The following is an 18,147-nucleotide window of genomic DNA, read 5'->3' on the forward strand; positions in this document are numbered from 1 at the left end:
ACAGAGGATAATTCTAGGACTTAAAATACCAAGTTCTGTTTTTGTCAATTTAGCAGGTTTAATACCTTACTCCTAGAAGACCAATATTACCAATAACTTTGGTAGCATTCTAAGTGACACTTGAGCAAATTTTTAAACACACCACTGCATCGAAGCATGAAATCTTGGACTGATGACCACTGGCATTTGGGATTATCTCCCTGTTAGTTAGGAAATCAGGGAACTAAAACAGTTTCTGTAGTTACCCTAAAATGATTGCCCATACTGAAAAACCTGAAATGGTTTCATAAAACAATGCCTGTTGAGTATGTTACTTTGGCTTTCCTGCTCTAATTTCAAGATTCCTCTTTTCATTATAGAGCAGGTAAAGACAGATGCCATGTTTGTCATATCTCAAGAGGCCTCATAAGACTGTCCATGAAGGTAGAAAAATGCACAATTAAGTCCAGTATAGATCAGTAATAGGATGACACCAGTGATAGTCTTTAGAATAAAATCTTTTATTCATCAATAAAACTATAGTTTACAGTAGTATTTTCTAAATAAATTACAGAATTTCTCTTTTACAAGAAATAAAGCAAAATCAAAAATATTTTAAGGACAATATATGTACACAACATAAGGCCTTGTTATAAATAACATTTTTATCTCCTTTTTACCCACAGTGAAAGTATCTTTAAAGGCTCATTTTCATATGGCATGTGCAGAGATTTGCCTTAACCCTTGTACAATCATCAGTTCCAATTTCCACTGATGTGGACCTAAGCAATTAGAACTGAGGAAGTCAAAAAAATGAAATTGATTTTATTCACCACTGTGTTTATTTTTAAATAGGTAAAGTAGGTAATAGATTTTGTTTGCGCATAGTTACACAGTGCATGCAAATGAAACCACTAGAGAGCTGATAAGAAAATATCACTTCAAAATGCAAAAAAGGTGATTGGCAATATTGTAGAAAGCAGCCTGAATACACAGTTCTTCACAGTAGAGCAAGCAACAGCAGATGACAGTGGAGTGTGGAATGTTTCATGTCATTTTTGTCAAGTCCATCAATCCTTTCTATGGTTCAAAGATCCTGGCACTTCTTAGAATTAGTTCTGTTGATTACTCTTTGTCTATTAGGCTCACCAAATTCTTCCTTCTTAAATGAGGAGTGCAGAAAGTGCTCTTCATTAACCATGGTCACTTCTTTTAGTTGTACTCAATGTATTCTTTGTTACTGGAAATACAGAAATGACAAATTAAGAGTTTGTGCTTACTTGTTTTCTTACAGAATTATAAACAGGTAACATCTTCCCCTAAACAGGGGAAGGCTGCTGTACAATTTGACAGTCATTCTCTTATGACTTTGACCCCCTAATCAAAAGCATCGGGTCTCTTTTCTTGTACAACAGTTAACCCCTATGGTTTTGCAGGCACTGCAGTACACTTGTATTTTGTGAACTAGAACTACTTGCTGCTGCAAAATGCTGAACACTCTGGATGTCAGAGAAGACAGAACAATCTGAAAGCATGCAGCAATTCACAACAGCTTATTTTTCTTGCAGAACTTTGGCATTTACTATTTAAATGTGGCAGTCTTCATATGTCATGAATGTAAGTGCTGTCAGCTTCCACATTATGCTCTTTCTCCAGATGAAAAATCATACCTATCAAAAAACTTTCAGGCACAGTTAATGTTCTAGTCAATGTTGTAGTAATCATTCTCTTTCACAAAAAAAAGAAAAAAAAAAGTTGTTAGTAATCTTAATGGATTAGAGTTTTCTACACTACCCTCATGTAATAGAAATAGTTGATCACTTCTTGGCTTCCCTGTAGAGTTAGAAATGAATTGAAAAGAAACTGGTTTTTACTGAATATCTTATTATGACAACTCAAACTAAGGATAAACTGACAGCTGAAGAATATATTTCAGTAAATTGAATGCATCTCAGCTGATTACAGTAATTTCACGAATACAAGCCGCACCAATTTAACCAAAATTTTGGTGGAAACCCGGAAGTGCGGCCAATATTCCGGCGTGGCTAATACATTAACAAAATTCTAAAAGCTGCCAACACGGAAGTGAGAGCCCGCGGCAGCCCCAAGCCAAGCTGGAGCCCGGCCGGCCCCGGCAGAGGTGGGAAAGCCTGGCAGAGGCGGGGCCAGCAGTGTGGGGGGCGGGCGGCTGAGCCTGAGACAGCAGGGCGGGGCAGGGGGGCGGCAGAGCCCGGGCCAGCAGGGCGGGGGAGCCCGGGAGAACTGGGGCTAGCAGTGCAGGGGAGCATGGCAGAAGCAGGAAGGCCGACGGGTGGGGCTGCCTGGCAGCGGGGGAAGCCCAGCAGAATCGGGGCCAGCAGCGTGGGGGAGCCCGGCGGTGCGGGGGCCTGCAGTGCCGGCCAGGGCGAGGAAACGCGGCGGCGGTGCAGACGGGAGGGGCGGCCGGCGAGCCCGGCGGCGGCGGCAGCCCGCCGGCCGGGCGAGCGAATGCGGCGCGGGGCGGGCGGCGAGCCCGGCGGCGGTGGCGGCAGCCCGCCGGCCGGGCGAGCGAACGCGGCGCGGGGCGGTGCTGACGGGAGAGGGGGGCCAGCGAGCCCGGCGGCGGCGGCAGCCCTGCCGGCAGGGCGAGCGAACGCGGCGCGGGGCGGTGCTGACGGGAGAGGGGGGCCAGCGAGCCCGGCGGCGGCGGCAGCACCACCCGGCCAGCCCCGCTGAGCCGTGGCGCTGAGCTGGGCCACCCGGCCCCGTCGGCAACCATGAGCGGGCCGAGCCTGCCTGGCCCCGCCCCGAGCCAGTAAACCCCGCTATGCCGCGATCCTGTTACTAATTGGCCAATTTGTGAAAGCTGCGCACGGATTCTCGCGACGAACGAAAGTGCGGCTAATATTCGGGGTGCGGCTTATCTATTGACAAAGACAGCAACATTGTCGAGGCACCGGAAGTGCGGCTTATAATCCGTGCGGCTTGTATTCGTGAAACTACTGTACATCTAAAATGGAGCAAGACACAAAATCAAAACAAAGGGATCTGTAATGACCTTACTCTAAAACCTTATTAAAAAACATTTCAAAGATGTAAGGTTCCATTTATTAAACAGATTTTTAAGGCCACCTTTACATTGTGCTTTTTGATACAAGTACTTAACTAACCTTTAAATAATTTGACAACAGTCTAATCTTGATTATGAACAAAAAAATCTCAGAAGGCATTTCTCAAGTTTATCGCAGAGAAAAGTAACCCACAAATTTAAATCAGTATTTTTATTGTAGCTTCTAGCACTAGCCCTTGAAGCTTAAGGAACGATATTTCAGTATTGTTCTATGAAAACTTTAAACTTCCTATTGTATTGTGCACCAGTGTTAGGGTGTTCACAATACTGCTGCCACTGAGCACAGTACCAGTTTCTCACATGCTGTTTGCTCTCTCTCTCAGGAACTTTGGTCTGGCAAGTAAAGTTGACTGACGTATTAGCACCTGAATGTGCTACGGAGTAAAGTACTTCGGAAATACAGAACCATTTGATATGTGAAGTAAAATTATTGAACAAGTGAGTAAAATTAAAGGAAGTGGTATTCTAAAATTAATGTGATGTAAAGCCAACAAAGACTTTCAATTAATTATTTTTTAAGAATAAGTTTGGGAAAAAAAGTTGAAAAATGCTAGTACCAATAAACAAAATAATGTTACATAAAACAAGACAATCAAAATTTTCGTTAGCATCTTGTTTCTGTCTGAAAGCTCAAATATGAATGACAGCACAGCTTCTGATCTCTAACTGCTTTTCACTAAGGCTGCTATCAATATTGCTGATGCTGGTTTTATGGTATTCCACTAATTATGCAATGGAACCATGAACGAGCTTATTCTTATTCCCTTTCCTCTGACCCTTCCAAAGCATTTCAGTGAAAAATTCCAATAAAAGTTGCATACAATAACTTGTAGCAACTACTAACTGAATGAGTATATCACAGAAATACTGTTGATGGTTCTAATGCCATTTTGAGAAGATGGGATTTTCAAATGTTCATATTTATGTCAGGTGCAGTCCAGTACTGTATTATTCTGGAAAGAAATCCGTCTATTTCAAGGTGCAGGACATGATCCTCTAGGCAATTTATATCCATTACACAACTTTTGGGGTTACATTGATTACAGATAAAGGAAACTGTGGGGTTTTTTAATAAAAACTGAGTTTGGCTGTAGCAATTTGGTCCAAAATGATAAATAATACACAAATGACATTACAGGAGTCATTCTTGTAATCACTGCCTAAGATGTCTCACACTCTGTGTATAATGGATTTACTATGTTTGAGCCTACTTGAGGCTTTTTGTCTTGGAGCATTTTTGTGTTCCAGTTCTCTTTCCATGGGTATGTTTTTGAGCTGATTGATTTCCTCTTATGGTGTTTTAAAAGCCTCAGGCATGAGAACATGTTGTTCTGTGATAATACATGCTGGCATTTTAGCACTTGGCTTCCTCAGGCAATGAATGTGTTGCTTGTGATCTGAACTGGTACTTTTTAATCTAATAAAGCACCTAATTCTTGTGTCTGATTTTCATGTAAGGGTGAGTAAAATGTTCATTCTTACATAATGTTTCTTCTGCAAGAACACCTCTGCCAAACTACATTCAAGTGCTTGTTTGTTTTTCACTTCTGACCAGGTTTCAGTTTTATGGGACACACAGGCCTCTTCTTTTCCTCTCCTTTTCAAGATCACACATGGATGGATACAAGGAAAACAGATAACAACAGAGGAAAGGAGCAATTAACCATGCTGCATAAAACAAGCTGGTTTGCCCCTTTCAGCCTTAAACAGTTTTTGTTTTGAGGGGTGTGCTTGATTTGCTCTACCATGTGCACATAACATTTTAAGGATTATTATCCTCTCAGGGGAAAGGAAGGATACTTCTAAGTGAAAATGTTTTAATTCATTTCTCATAGTCCCAGAATTCAGGTTCAGTATACCGTGTTTTTCCACCAGTATCTTCAGAGGAAATGGTAAGGCAGAGAAACTGAAGCGTCCATAAAAAGAGAAACATATCAAAATTTGAGGTATACTGTGCAGTATGACTGCATAACTTCTAGCTTGTTTTTACATGTATTCTGTCTGGGAATTGCTTTAATGTCAGCTGCACTTGTTACTGTTCCCCAACAGCATCCTGAAGAAAACTACTCTATGATTAGAATTTAATTGAAATTATGAGAGACAGTACAGAAGAAAAGTAATGCTGAAGAGTAAGAAGAGTCAGAAAGTTTTGATGGTTTCTAAACAGGCATTTTATAGACCAGTATTTGTAAATCTGCTTACCTATGCATCTACAGCAGATTTGAAATACAAAATTAATCTTCAGTATTAAAGACTTTGAAATCCTATAATAAAATTGCCATTTGGAAATAAACCATGCCATTAAGTAATTTTGAATGTACAGTAAATTCACGAATACAAGCCGCACTGAGTATAAGCCGCATCTCTGGGTGTTGGCAAATATTTCGTTTTCTGTCCATAAATAAGCCGCACCTGAATATTAAGCCGCTCTGTCGTTCGCAGCGAGGACCCGCGTGCAACAAAGTTGCCAAATAGTAACAGAACGGCGGCAGGGCGGGGTTTACTGGCTCAGCTAAGGCTGTGCAGGCTTGGCCCGCTAGGGGCTGCTGACGGGGGCAGGTAGCCCAGCCTGGTGCTGCCGCTCGGCGGGGCCACTGGCGGCCAGTCACCGCTGCCACTGGGCTCGGTCACCACGGCCCGGCGATGCCCTGTGGTGGCAGGCAGGGACGGAGCCCCCCGCCGCCTCCCCGAGCCACGGCAGTGGCGGCCTGGGTCCCCCCTCTGCTCCCCGAGCCGCGGCAGTGGCAGCGCGGGGCCCCCCCGTCTCTCCCCCGGGCTGTGGTAGAGGAGGGAAGGAGGGAGCTCTCCCACCTCTCTCCCCGCCCCCCGTGCTGCCTGCAGGCAGCCAGGCTCCACCCACGGTGCAACAGAGTAGCAATTTGTAACAATCGCAAAATGCCGACTTTGCAGCAGCTCCGCTCGGCACTCTGGCTGGCACTTCTGAGGTTGTAAATGTCAGAAAATTATTCACATATTAGCTGCTCCTGAGTATTAGCCGCATTTCCGGTTTAGGAGCAAAATCTTAGTCAAATTGGTGCAGCTTGTATTCGTGAAATTACTGTAATAGTATAATCTATGCCATTCATCTGACACAAATCAGTTACACTAACCAGGATCTAAGTACACTGGACTTGCTTATCACACTTATTCCATTATTTTATTTTACTGAAGTCCTTATAAATCCATTTCTTCAGTAGCAGCAATATTTAAATTATATATAAAATCTATTAGCCTTTGCTTTAACAATGGGAGGCAATGCTGTATTTCCATGTGAAAACTTCTGTACTACCCAAGAATTTTGCATTGTAGCTAAATATACAGAAGTATTCTGTAAGCAAAAAATAATTCATTAATGAAATCCTATAGACAAGACATATATTTATATAAGATCTTATAGACAGGACAATTATTTATTTATTTATTTAAATGCTGTATTTGCCACCAGATGACTGAACATATACAACATCACAAAGCCTACTTGAAGTAAATAAATTAAATACCTAAGCCTTACTACTTTGATTTTACTGATATTGTAGTACAGTATGTGTCAGCTATCTTTATAAATAATTATATGGGAAGGCTAAGAAGGCACAGCAGGATTGTTTATAATAGCACATGCTGGTTTTTTAGGTAGAGAAAACTCAGTCAAACAATTTGAGACTTCACTGCAGAACAGTAAGGTGACTTTTGAGTTAATCCTCACTTTTTAAGTGGAATTACCACTTTTAAGGCACTCCATAGTGATCCTGGGCTAAGACCTTCAGGATCAGTTGCACTTGTTGATCATAGATCACTGTTAATGAACTTTTGTAAGACTGGACTTATATCTTTTACTAATTAAATTCTATAGAACATTGAGACACTGTTGTGCTCAACAGCATTTACTGACAATGCCTGAACTGACACCAGTAAATACAGCTTCAAGGGAATTTTAAAAAGAGATCAAATTTATTCACAGAGGAGGAAGAAGAAAATGCTGTTTTGTGGATTTCTACATCAAAGTTCTAAATGGGAGGGTGTTACCTTCTCTGTTTCTGGCTTATATACAAGAAACCTGTTTATCTCAGACAGAATCATTTGTTTCAAACTCTCTGATCTATTACTGTGTTACATATTCATAAAAGCAACAAACCTTTAATGTTTAAAGTTATGGAAAGAAACATTTCAAATTTTGAAGTTTTTTCTATATCTTCTTCTATGTTTTATTTATTATTTATTATTATTAATTTTATTTATTATTTATTCCATTTAATTGATAATTAAAATTATTTATATGAATTAATCAGTATAATAACTATGTTACTAGAATAATTGGAAATAATTTAGATTGTTTTATACCTACTGCTCATTGCAGATGATGCTTAGTCAATATGCTAGTTATAAAAGGCAGATTTCTTAAGCTATTATCTGAGTTAAAAGGTTTATAAGAGAATAAACCAATATAACTTAAAGGTAAACATGATTTGAGAATGTACCTAACAGTGCTTCTTAGAGTAGCAGGTGAACAAAATTTGTTAGTTTGAACTTGGTGTTTTTTTAGAATTAAGAAGTTATGGGCCCAGACCAACATTCAGTTGTGAGCTCAAGATGTATCTCTGCTTCTGTCCTAGAACAGAAATTCTTGCTGTTACCAGGTATATTACCAGTTTTGACATCAGCAGCGTATCAGCAGCAGTGTGAATTTGCATGGAGTTCCCTTAATGCAACACCTCAAATCCAATACTATTACATATAAGAAGAATTTTTTTAACAACCTCTGTTCCACCTCATCTTACTTGACTATTGGAATTTCCACACAAAACTGTTTAGAAAATGCCATTTTTAAGCTGCTCTTTATAGTAGATTAATACATAATTTTATGAATTTTTTTTCTATACATGGGACTGAAAATTTGTAGTTCTTAATTTACTAGTGGACTAAAATTTGCCCAAAAGGTTTAGCATTTTAGCATTTCAAAGCAGAAGGCAAAGACATCAAAGGATTAATGGTTCCCAAATCAAGCAAATTAAGGTATTTTTCCTTAAAATATATAGTGGATAAGACTACAGCAGCTTGCCTTGTGGTAGAAACACAAAGATTATTAATCACAGGGTTAAAGGAAAATCTGAGAATGCCATTTAAAACTACATTTTTCTGCTTGCATTCTGCCCTTTTAAAAGTACATCTTGTAACCTTTCCAGCTGAAGGTTAGATCAGCTAATGCAGATGTCATTGATTTGCTTTATTTTTGAGATGTACTTTAGAATTACTATCCTGTTCCTAGAGTTCTCAAAAACATGCATCTTTTCCTTCTAACGTGCATTTAATCATCCTCCTATAAAAGCAAAATTGCCTTCTGTTCCACGCTTATACTTGAGTCATCAGGTTTTCCCAGCCACAGGCTAATTGTTTCCAGATCCAGTGAAGGATATTGCAGATCAGTAGACAAAACAGCATCCTATTCCTGTTTCTTCCACAAATACCTCAGGATGCACACAGGTGTATGTGATTAAGTTACAGCTCACTTCCACAACTGTCTCAAAATAATTAAATGGGCATCAATACAGGGTGTGGGACAAGAGAGAAGGCAGGGATAAGTAACTTCTCAAGATGAGTTTGCTTAAGAAGTAACATGTGTTTAGCTATGGTACCCAATTTCCTTGAAGCTGACAGCTGTTGCATACCTAGACAGTTCAGCTGTATGCCATTACCTTGACTATTGACTTTTAAATTTGTTTTTCTTCAGGAAGCACAGAAAGGGTTCCAAAAAGCATCTGTGATTCTCTGCATTTAAGACCTACTTATTCTTCCAGACCCTTGCTCAGGGGAATAAACACTGAGTATTTGTATGACATCCAAAGTTGGGTTTTAATTATTCTTCTGTTGATATTCTTCAATGGAATATACTTACTTATACTATACATACTTACTGCATTCTCCAACACATAATAGTAATGAATGTTCTACAAGCTGAAAACTAACTAAAGACATGATTATCACATGTGAAGCTCATACAGACAGCTTTACAAAAGGTGTTACCTGTGCCTGTCACTAGATTTTTCAGAGCATTCCACCATCCACCCTACATATTTCAAACCTAAAAAAGAAGTACTTCACAGTGTTAAGCAGTATAAGACTGTTGCTTTAGAAACTAAAGCTATCAAGAAGAAATGGTTTCACTGTTTAAAGGGGGCCAAAAGAACCATACATCAGCCCAGGCTGAAGGGACCATAAGAGGCTATCTAATTCAACCTTTTGCAGGAAAGGGAACCTGAATGACATTATCGATCATCACTGTCCACCTGCAGACCTCTTGTGATGGGAACTTTACCACATCCCTGGAGAGGTTGTTCCAGTGAATCATTCATCATCATAAAATTATGCTCATTGTAAATCATTCTCATTGTAAATACAATTATTTCTTACATAGAGAGGAAACCTCCATCATTACAATTTGTATCCACTGCCCCTACAGAAAAGGAGGGTCTTAATACTATTTCTAGTCATGTTTTAAGTTTTGGAAAACTGTTAAGGTCCCTCCTGAAAATTCTGTGGACTGAAAAGACCTAACTTTTACAATCTTTCCTCAAATGTCAAGTTCTCCTCATCCTTGACCATCTTTATGACACTCCTTTGGCCCCTCTTCAGTCCATCCACATCTGTTTTGGAACTGTGGGGACCAATACTGGAGACACTACTCCATGTGCAGTCTGACAAACGCTGGTGGAGTGGGATGATCACACCTCTCAATGTTAGCAGTGCCCCCACGGGTGCAGCTCAGAATCCACTTTGCCTCAGTAGCTGCAGCAGTGCACTGCTGACCTGGTGTCTGTTTGGTGTCCGCTGGGACCCACAGGTTCCCCTTGGCAAGGCTGTTCACAGCTCATGGGTCTGAGCCTGACTGGGCTCTTCAATTTTGTGCTCCCCAGGTGCAGGACTCTGCACTTTCCTTGGCTGAACTTTACACAGCTCTTGTGGCCCAGTCTCCCAGCCTGTTCATATCTCTGAAAGGTGACTCTCCTTGCCAATGTGTCCCTCTCAATACCCAGTTTAGTGACACAGCAAACGTGGTGAGGGTGCTTTTGGTCCCGTCACCCCGATCATTCATGGAGATGTTACAACGTGGAGCCCAGTACTGATCCCTGGGGATCCCTGCTTGTGATAGGCTGCCAGCCTCAGTAAAACACATTGATCACCTATGAGGTGATTCCTGCCCATCTCACAGATCACACCCATCTATTCTGTATCTGACATTTGTCTAGGAGGAAGCTGTGGGAGACATGACAAAACTCAAATGCTTTACTGAAGTGCAGGCAAACAACATCCACTGCTTTCTCCATATTGACTGAAGATGGTAATTCATTTTAGAAAGGTGATCAGGTTAGCCTGATTTGCCTTTGATAAATCTGTGCTGGATTTTCCCAGTCACTTGTTTCATTTGGTTGGTAATAGTTCCTAGGAGGCTTGTTCTGCCACTTTCCCAGGGACTACAGTAAGGAGTCCTTGGTCCTCTTTTGGTCCATTCTTATAACAGGTATGAGATCTGCCCTCTTCAGTCATCAGAGATGCCCCCTTATCATCATGGATTTTCAAAAATAATAACATAGTGTCCCTGCAACAATATCAGCCACTTCTGCTGATATCCTGAGGTATATTCCCTCCTGAACCTTGCATTTATGTGGGTTGAACACCACCAGGCCACTACTGGTGGGTCAACATGTGTGTTGTAGCCGCTTGATCCTGGGAGCCATGGTCTAGCCATAGTAGTGAAGAGAGAGGAAACGCTGTCTTGCCACCATTATCTGTAATTTGTTCCCCTGCCCAGTCTAGTAATGGGCCTGCGTCTTCTCTGGGCTTCTGCTTAATTGCTGTCTTATATTACAATGTAAGATGTAACCAAAAATATGTATTCTACCATCTGTTAAAACCAGGTGGGGATGTGTTCTTCTCATCTTCCATGACTCATCCCTTATAATTCCCTCTGGTGGGGGATATCTTCTGTTAATGGGCCATAAGGCCTCACTGTATGACTCAAAAATTACATCATCCCAATGTGAGATGCTCTGCCCAGGGGGAGGAAACAAGCATTCCTACCACATGCAACCTTATCCACCGGATTCCCAGAGGACAAGAGTTCCCTAACCACCACTGGACCTTCAGAGGAAGATCAGACTCTTCTACAGGATCTACTTTAACAGAACTACATCTATTACTGCAAGACAACTGCAGCCACCATTTAATCAGGCTGCTACCAACACGCTGACCAAGAGGGTGTCAGATTGTATCCTGACTCTGTCAGTATTTCTGTATTATTGCATTTATTTTCATTTTCCTATTAAATTGTATTTCATTTGGGATTCCCCACTGGTTTGCTTTCAAACTAGTACAACTGCTTCTGTATCTGATCAATCATTTCTTCTTGCTATCTCTGGCCATTTCCAGTTCCCAGCTGAGCCCTGACCTTCATGTGTGCAACTCTACATGCCCTAGCAAAGATCCTGTAATTCCCAGTAGGTACCTGATCACCCTTCTGTAGAGGGTATGCTCCCTTTTTGCTTTTAACTCAAAACCTCATTCTTAAGCCTAGGTAGTCACTCGTTCTGTCTTCTTCCTTTCATTTTGTAGGCAGTGAACTGTTACTTTGCTTCCAGAAGGATATTATTCAAAAACTCCTAGCACTCCCATGCTGCTTTGCTTTCCACACATGCTTCCTGTTAAATCTCTCACATCTGGGCTCTGAGTATACCAAAGCCATGCTATCTAAAATTCAGAGCCTTTTTCCTAATACTGATATTTGGTATGTTCAGCAGGACCTTAAACCAACTACATTGTTGTGATTACTGCACCCAAGACTATAATTTGAAGTTGTCTTTTCAGTTTGTGAACAGTAAATGCAGCAATGCATTGTTCCTAGTCAAAATGACCATCACATTTAGCAGGATGCAAGTCCAAGAGTCTCATGGACAACATGCGCATTGCTGTACTGTTCTCCCAACAAATGCCTGGATAATTGAAGTCACCCATGATGACCAGGTTCTTTTGGCTCAATACTTGCTTGAAGAGCCAAAGTAAGTTTTTGTCAGCCTCATCATCCTGCTTTGAAGCTGTCTTGGGTTGACAAGAAGGCTAGTAACATCCACAAAAAAAACCCCTCCTTTGTGATGAACCATCCAATCTTGATCCTAAGACATCCGATACACATTTTGTGGTTTCCATAGGTTACATCCATATACTCAGATTACTTTTTTATGAAGTACAGCTCCACCTCCTCTTCCTATTTTTGCAAAAGGGTTTGTAGATATCTGTTGTGATCTTCCAGTCATGTGAGTGTTCCCATCAAGGTTCTTTGACTCCTTTCACATCATAACTCTCAGACTAGGCATGAGTCTGCAATTCCTCTTCTTGTCCAGAATTCATGATTTGGTATACATGTACTTGAGGTGGTTGGACTTAGGATTCTTCCTTTGCAAAGTGTTGGGAAACATTCCCCCCTACTCTAGTACACCTACATGCTCATCCATGCTTTGCTTATTAGCTTTCAGGTGTCACAGCTCTGGATCCTCCTCTCAAGTTATTTAGTTAAAAGCATAATTCATTTAGTCAGCTAATCTGCTAGCAAGGTTAGGTTGTGTGTGATTAGTTGTTTGCCCACTTCAAAACATTTCAGGATTCCTGAGTCCCTCTGCTGAACAGATGATTCAGGTCCACATTGTACTAGCAATGAGGCAAATTAACACAAGTCCTACAGGAGTAGATTGATATAATGGGCTACCTGAGGTCAAAATTGACTAAGTCAATTCTACATCTAATTTGCCACTGTACTCACTACTGTTTTATGTCAGTGGAGGTAGGACAGACAACTCCCCTAAATATGCTGGACTATTAAGTTAGTAGTTATTAACTGTGCTACACAAACTCAAGCTTTGCTGGCTAATAAGAAGGAAAAAAACATCAGTGGCACAGCCTACAGAAAAATAATGTGACAAACATATTTTGTCTTGATAAAACATCACACACAAACATGTTTCATCTGAACACAAGAAAAATTTTTTTCTGGACAGAAAATCAGGAACAGCTTCTGCAGGGATGTGGCAGAATTCTCATTGCTGAAGGTTTTTAAGCTGTGGTAGAAAAGGTTGTTAGACAATCTTATCCAGGCTCCCTTTTCCACAAAAAGTTGGACTGGATGATCTCTTGAGGCCCCATCAACCTGAGCCATTTTAGGAGTCTAAAATAGAAAGGATTTCTTAAGACAAAGATCAGGTAACTCTAGGGATAAGAGAAATAAAGAATGCAATAAATTTTATCTAGAAAGGAGACAACCATGTGAAACATTTATTAGAAACATGAAAAAACTTCCGTCTTTTGATTCTCTATCTCTGGTACAACTCTTGCCATGAGAGTCAAAGAGAAATATTACTGAAGAGAATAATGTCAGAATTGTTTATAATTTATGAAAATAAGCCTTTGGAAAAAAATGCCAAGCTTAACATACCTGCCTCCTGCAATTATACTGACAATTTCAGAACAGCCTAAAAAAATTAGATGCACAAAACTCACTTAACTGGAACTTGAATTGGGTGCCTACTGCCTTTCTGTGTGTGGAATGTGAGCTGTGGGTACCAAGAGAACTTTAGAAACACAGGTGATATGAAGACAAAGATAGACTTGACCTTATCTTTCAGTAGTCAGTTAAATTGCTCACTTGGAGCGGAAACAGAAGAGATACATTTTAATCAGCCATCACAATTGGACAACCCTTCAAAGCAGAAAAGGGGGCTGTTAGTGTATTTCACACTGAACTCTACTGGCTTCAAAATCAGTGACAAACACAGAACTTTTCAATCTGAGAAAATTTAATTTCTACATTGTGAAGTACGAAAAGGAAATATTTTGTTGTTGTTGTTTTGCGTTTTTGGTTTCTTCCCTCCAATAGAAAACAACAGAAAAGACTTACCATTAGAGAAAAACTGAAGGATGTTTTGGCATGCTTCATTATTAATGCAATAGTTACTAGGTATGTAAATTCTTGAAGGATTTGCTTTGGCAAATCATACCTATGCAAACTTAATGCATGTTTCATACAAAAATACCTCAATAAAACTCTGGATCTTGAAGTTAAGCAGATATTTTAGTCACTTACTGACCCTGATTCAAAGCAATTACAGGTGGAAAAGCCCATCAGAAACAATTTGCCAACTTACTAAGTAGACATCCAAAACTGAAGCATTATCATTTTCCATTTCCAATGTGCTCTGTTCTGAAGTCAAATAGATGGCACTGTCTCCCAAAGTGAATGTTGAACTCGAAGGTAACCCTTTACTGCAAAGAGAAGGGAGAGTACAATCAACCAAAAGTCCGAGTTACAAAGCTCAGTCATAACTGAAAATTTAAAAGTAAGTTTCTATATTAAACATAAAAATCTTCAAATATTTGGAAAAAAATGAATGTAAATAAACAAATATAGATAAGTTGGTAATACCTGGATAACTGGAAGCTCATATCTGACTAATTGTAAAGAAACCTCAGATTTTATTTTTGCATTTAGTAAAGTTGGATCAGAAACTAATGCTATTCCTGAACTTCAATGTTTATTTAATGAGTGAAATGATGTCACAATAAATGTCACGTAATTTCATTAATCTCAAGATACATTACTTCCATGATGTAAATTTTGGCAGCATTTAATAATTCAAAATAGGGGGAAAAAGAGTAAGCAATTAGGCACATTGCAACATTAGCAACATTGGAATTTTCCATGCAGACACAGATCACTAGCAGCCATAAGTTCAAAAAGAAAAGTGAGAGAATAAAAGTGTATTGTAATTAGTACACCTGTGCAAGGAAGTGATGTTTACAGAACAGATGCACTCTATTACTTTATTAATTGATTGATTTTTTTCTTCTCTGCCTTAAAGAAATAATGTGAAACTGCAAATGCAATTCCACAGAAACCTCATTTTCTAACACGTTGGTCAGCATAGCTGAAACTCTCAAAGTTGTTCTAATGGAGTCAGATGTTTCCCACTGCATGTCTTGACTACCTGCCAGAAATCAGATTCCCAGCTGTCTTGAAAACTCAACTGTCAATTGTGCAGAGACATGTTTTAGAAGTTCTTATCTATTTGCAGACAAGGTGAAAACCAAAAATTCTGAATTATAACTTGGTACAGAAACATGGTTACAGCCATCAATCCAGATGCCATTAATTTCCCTCTCCCTTTGCACTACTTTAGGAATATTTCAGTTGGGATAGAACTTCAGAAAGAGCAAATCTAGCATGCAAAGTTCAACATGTAGAAACTAGCATGTAAAGTTGAGATTCAAATGCTCAACAAAATAATGAATCAATGTCATACTGCAACAGAGCTTTACATTCACTGGATTACAATGTTCCTTTTATCATATAATGTACTGGACATTTTTTTCAAAAGCAAGACTATTTCTCTAGCACTGGGATCACCCAGGTCCCATTGACTTAGCACGATTCTCATATGTGTAACTTGAATTCTATTGAGCAGTGTAAGAGTAAAAACAAAAATATTGTAATAAATCTCTTAATAGTGGTACACATGCTGTTAGCAGTTGATAACTGAAGTTCAAATTTCTTCAATAGCATCATCATAGCTGCATTTATTGCCAGTTTTAATGCAGACTGATTTTAATGAGACTAATAAGGCAAAGACATATTGGGGTAGCACAGGAGAGAACAAGTGAAATCCCCCCACACACAGTGTTTCAGAAAGAACAATTCAGAGGAACAGAGTTTTACAGTTTCTACAGTGCAGTGAGTTGTCATCCTTAATTCTTAGGCTGAAAAAGAAAAGCCAAGCCAAAAATAAAAAAGCACTTTTACTTTCTCTCATTCAGTAATGACCAGCCACAAGGAGAATGCTCAACTATGCTGTTGCCCTCCTCTGGCTAAAAAATTCTATTTGATCTTGGTTCTTAATTAGGAAAAGAAAAAAAGAAGCAAAAATAACTCCATCATTAGAGAACCAGGAAAGCTTTCTTTTACTTTCAGCCACAATTACATGTTACTTCAATCATGGTCAAATTTTCATTCCCATGGAGATACCCCCAGTGTCTCAGTGCATCTGTTCATAGCAATTAAGCATTCTTTTTCTTCCACCTGACTGCTTATTATCAAGAACCATGCATTAATTTAATCCACTTTAAATCAGATTTAGACAAAAGTTGTCTAAGCTTCAGAAGCTAACAGTAGCGTGTGGACAGTCAGAACACTGAAACTTAACACACAGAAGTTTGTTTATGTAGAACACCAGCTTACAAAGGGGGTGCTTAATATTCCTTACAACAGAAAAAAACAATATCTGTAAATCCCTGTCACTGGAAAAAACAGCAGAACAGCATTTCAAAGTCTGGATGCTTCAGGAAGCATGACTGTATAAGAGAAAAAAAACCCACAACCCCTCAAAGACTTCCAAAATTTCAAGTCTCCATCAAGAAAAAGCAACACAAACAAACAAAAAATTGGAAAATATATAGATGAGAAGGAAGAAGAAAGAGAAGGCAGAAGTCCAGACTACATATACATTTACAGAAATGAGACATAGAATGCATAAAGAAAAGAAGAACTAAATTTCATATAGACTTTTTCCCTTAGGCTCAGGTGTATCAGAAGAATTCAGTACTCCTCCTTATACAGCCCACAGTATCTTGGCATTGCTCTAAAAAGGGAGGCAAAGCTCCCCTTTAAGCATCATGGGATTTTGTTTGGGTATGGGACTGGAGAGTCCCATGAGACCTGCTGAAAAATATATTGAAAAAAGACTTTCTGTATTCTTGAAATATTTGAAACATGAATTTTAAAACATCTACAGTTTGAAACATTTCAAAATATTTTAAAGCAAGTTTCAAACATTTCCAGAAGCACCATTGACCTCCTTCAGCTCTTGGCAATTCTTAAAGCAATGTCAAGTGAGACAAGAATCATAGTGCTTAAGGCATTCAGATTTGTCATCTTCAATTTAATTTGTCAGTACTTAATAGGAAAACTTTTCATGAAAGGAGGAAAAAAATCTGTTATCACTTCTGTAAAAATAATCCCTAGTATAATATGTAAGTATTACATTTCCTAAGATAAAACAAATAAAACATTTCAAAGAAGTGGTTTTGGACTAATAATTACATTTTCTAGTGGAAATATCTCTGCATCAAATATAAACCTACTTGAGGAATGGAAAATATTTGAAAATTTTAATAGAAGCAATAAATTGTCAAGTCTGTTATTTTACTAAAGGAATACTTGACATTGCTTATGTCAAAACCACTGGACTAAGAAACAGTTTCATGGAGAAGAAACCAGTTGTCTTCTGACAAACAAGAAAGCCTACATTTACTGAATGGCATATGTCATGATTGTCTTTTTTTTTTCTTTTTCCTCTTGTTTTCTAGGTCCAGTCCTTTTTGTGCTGAAAAATACAGCCATTTCCCCCTCTCCACTGCTCTTTCATTTGTACTAATTCCTCTTCATGCTGTCTGGATAGCAGCTTGGGATTCCTCTACTTTTTCAACAACTGAGGAATAACTTGGTGAAAATAATCATCTCGCAGCCTGGAAAATCATTTTTAATAAGCTGAATGTTTATGACTACTGCTCAGTCTCTTTCTTTCATCACTTTAATCACAAGTCCGCAGAAGCTCTGCATTTTCTAACAATAAATTATGCTATTAATCCGTACCAAACCAGCTTTACAAAAGCCCTTCTCACAAGACACAGCCTCAGGAGCTGGCTCCACCTCAGCAAGTCATCTCTGTCTGCCTGACCTCAGCAGCAGCAGTTTCTCCCTTTCTACCACAAATGCTGAGCACTCTCAAGGAGAGATGGTGCTGATTGCCTTTCCTATGTTATAAGCCATTTGCCTCTTCTTGGGGAAGACTGGATAACAGAATAACGTTCTCTTGGAGAGGACTGGTTAACAGAAACAGAGGGCAATTCTGAAGAAAAAACCCAACCCAAATAGAAAATACGGTGTGTGCTCAAGGTATCCAAAAGTATTACTGTTCTCTGTTTAATGAGGAAAATAATACCATCTTTTTTCTAAGTGGTATGGGCAC

At 39.4% G+C, this 18,147-nt stretch overlaps 1 protein-coding gene across 6 annotated transcripts in view; it reads right to left on the bottom strand.

The window, feature by feature from the left end:
* Positions 1–479: 479 nt before the first annotated feature.
* Positions 480–18,147, bottom strand: part of PIP5K1B (phosphatidylinositol-4-phosphate 5-kinase type 1 beta) — a 103,600-nt gene continuing 85,932 nt past the window's right edge. For all 6 annotated transcript variants that reach the window (XM_033086364.1, XM_033086366.1, XM_033086367.1 and 3 more), the window contains exons 16-17: positions 14,272–14,389; positions 480–1,219 (exon numbers count right to left, since the gene is read on the bottom strand). In XM_033086364.1, coding sequence (XP_032942255.1) covers positions 1,217–1,219; positions 14,272–14,389 — 121 coding nt within the window. In that variant the 3' untranslated portion in view covers positions 480–1,216. The remainder of the gene's footprint in view (positions 1,220–14,271; positions 14,390–18,147) is intronic.

Source organism: Catharus ustulatus, chromosome Z, assembly GCF_009819885.2.
Source record: "Catharus ustulatus isolate bCatUst1 chromosome Z, bCatUst1.pri.v2, whole genome shotgun sequence".
In the NCBI taxonomy this organism is placed as follows: Eukaryota; Metazoa; Chordata; class Aves; order Passeriformes; family Turdidae; genus Catharus; species Catharus ustulatus.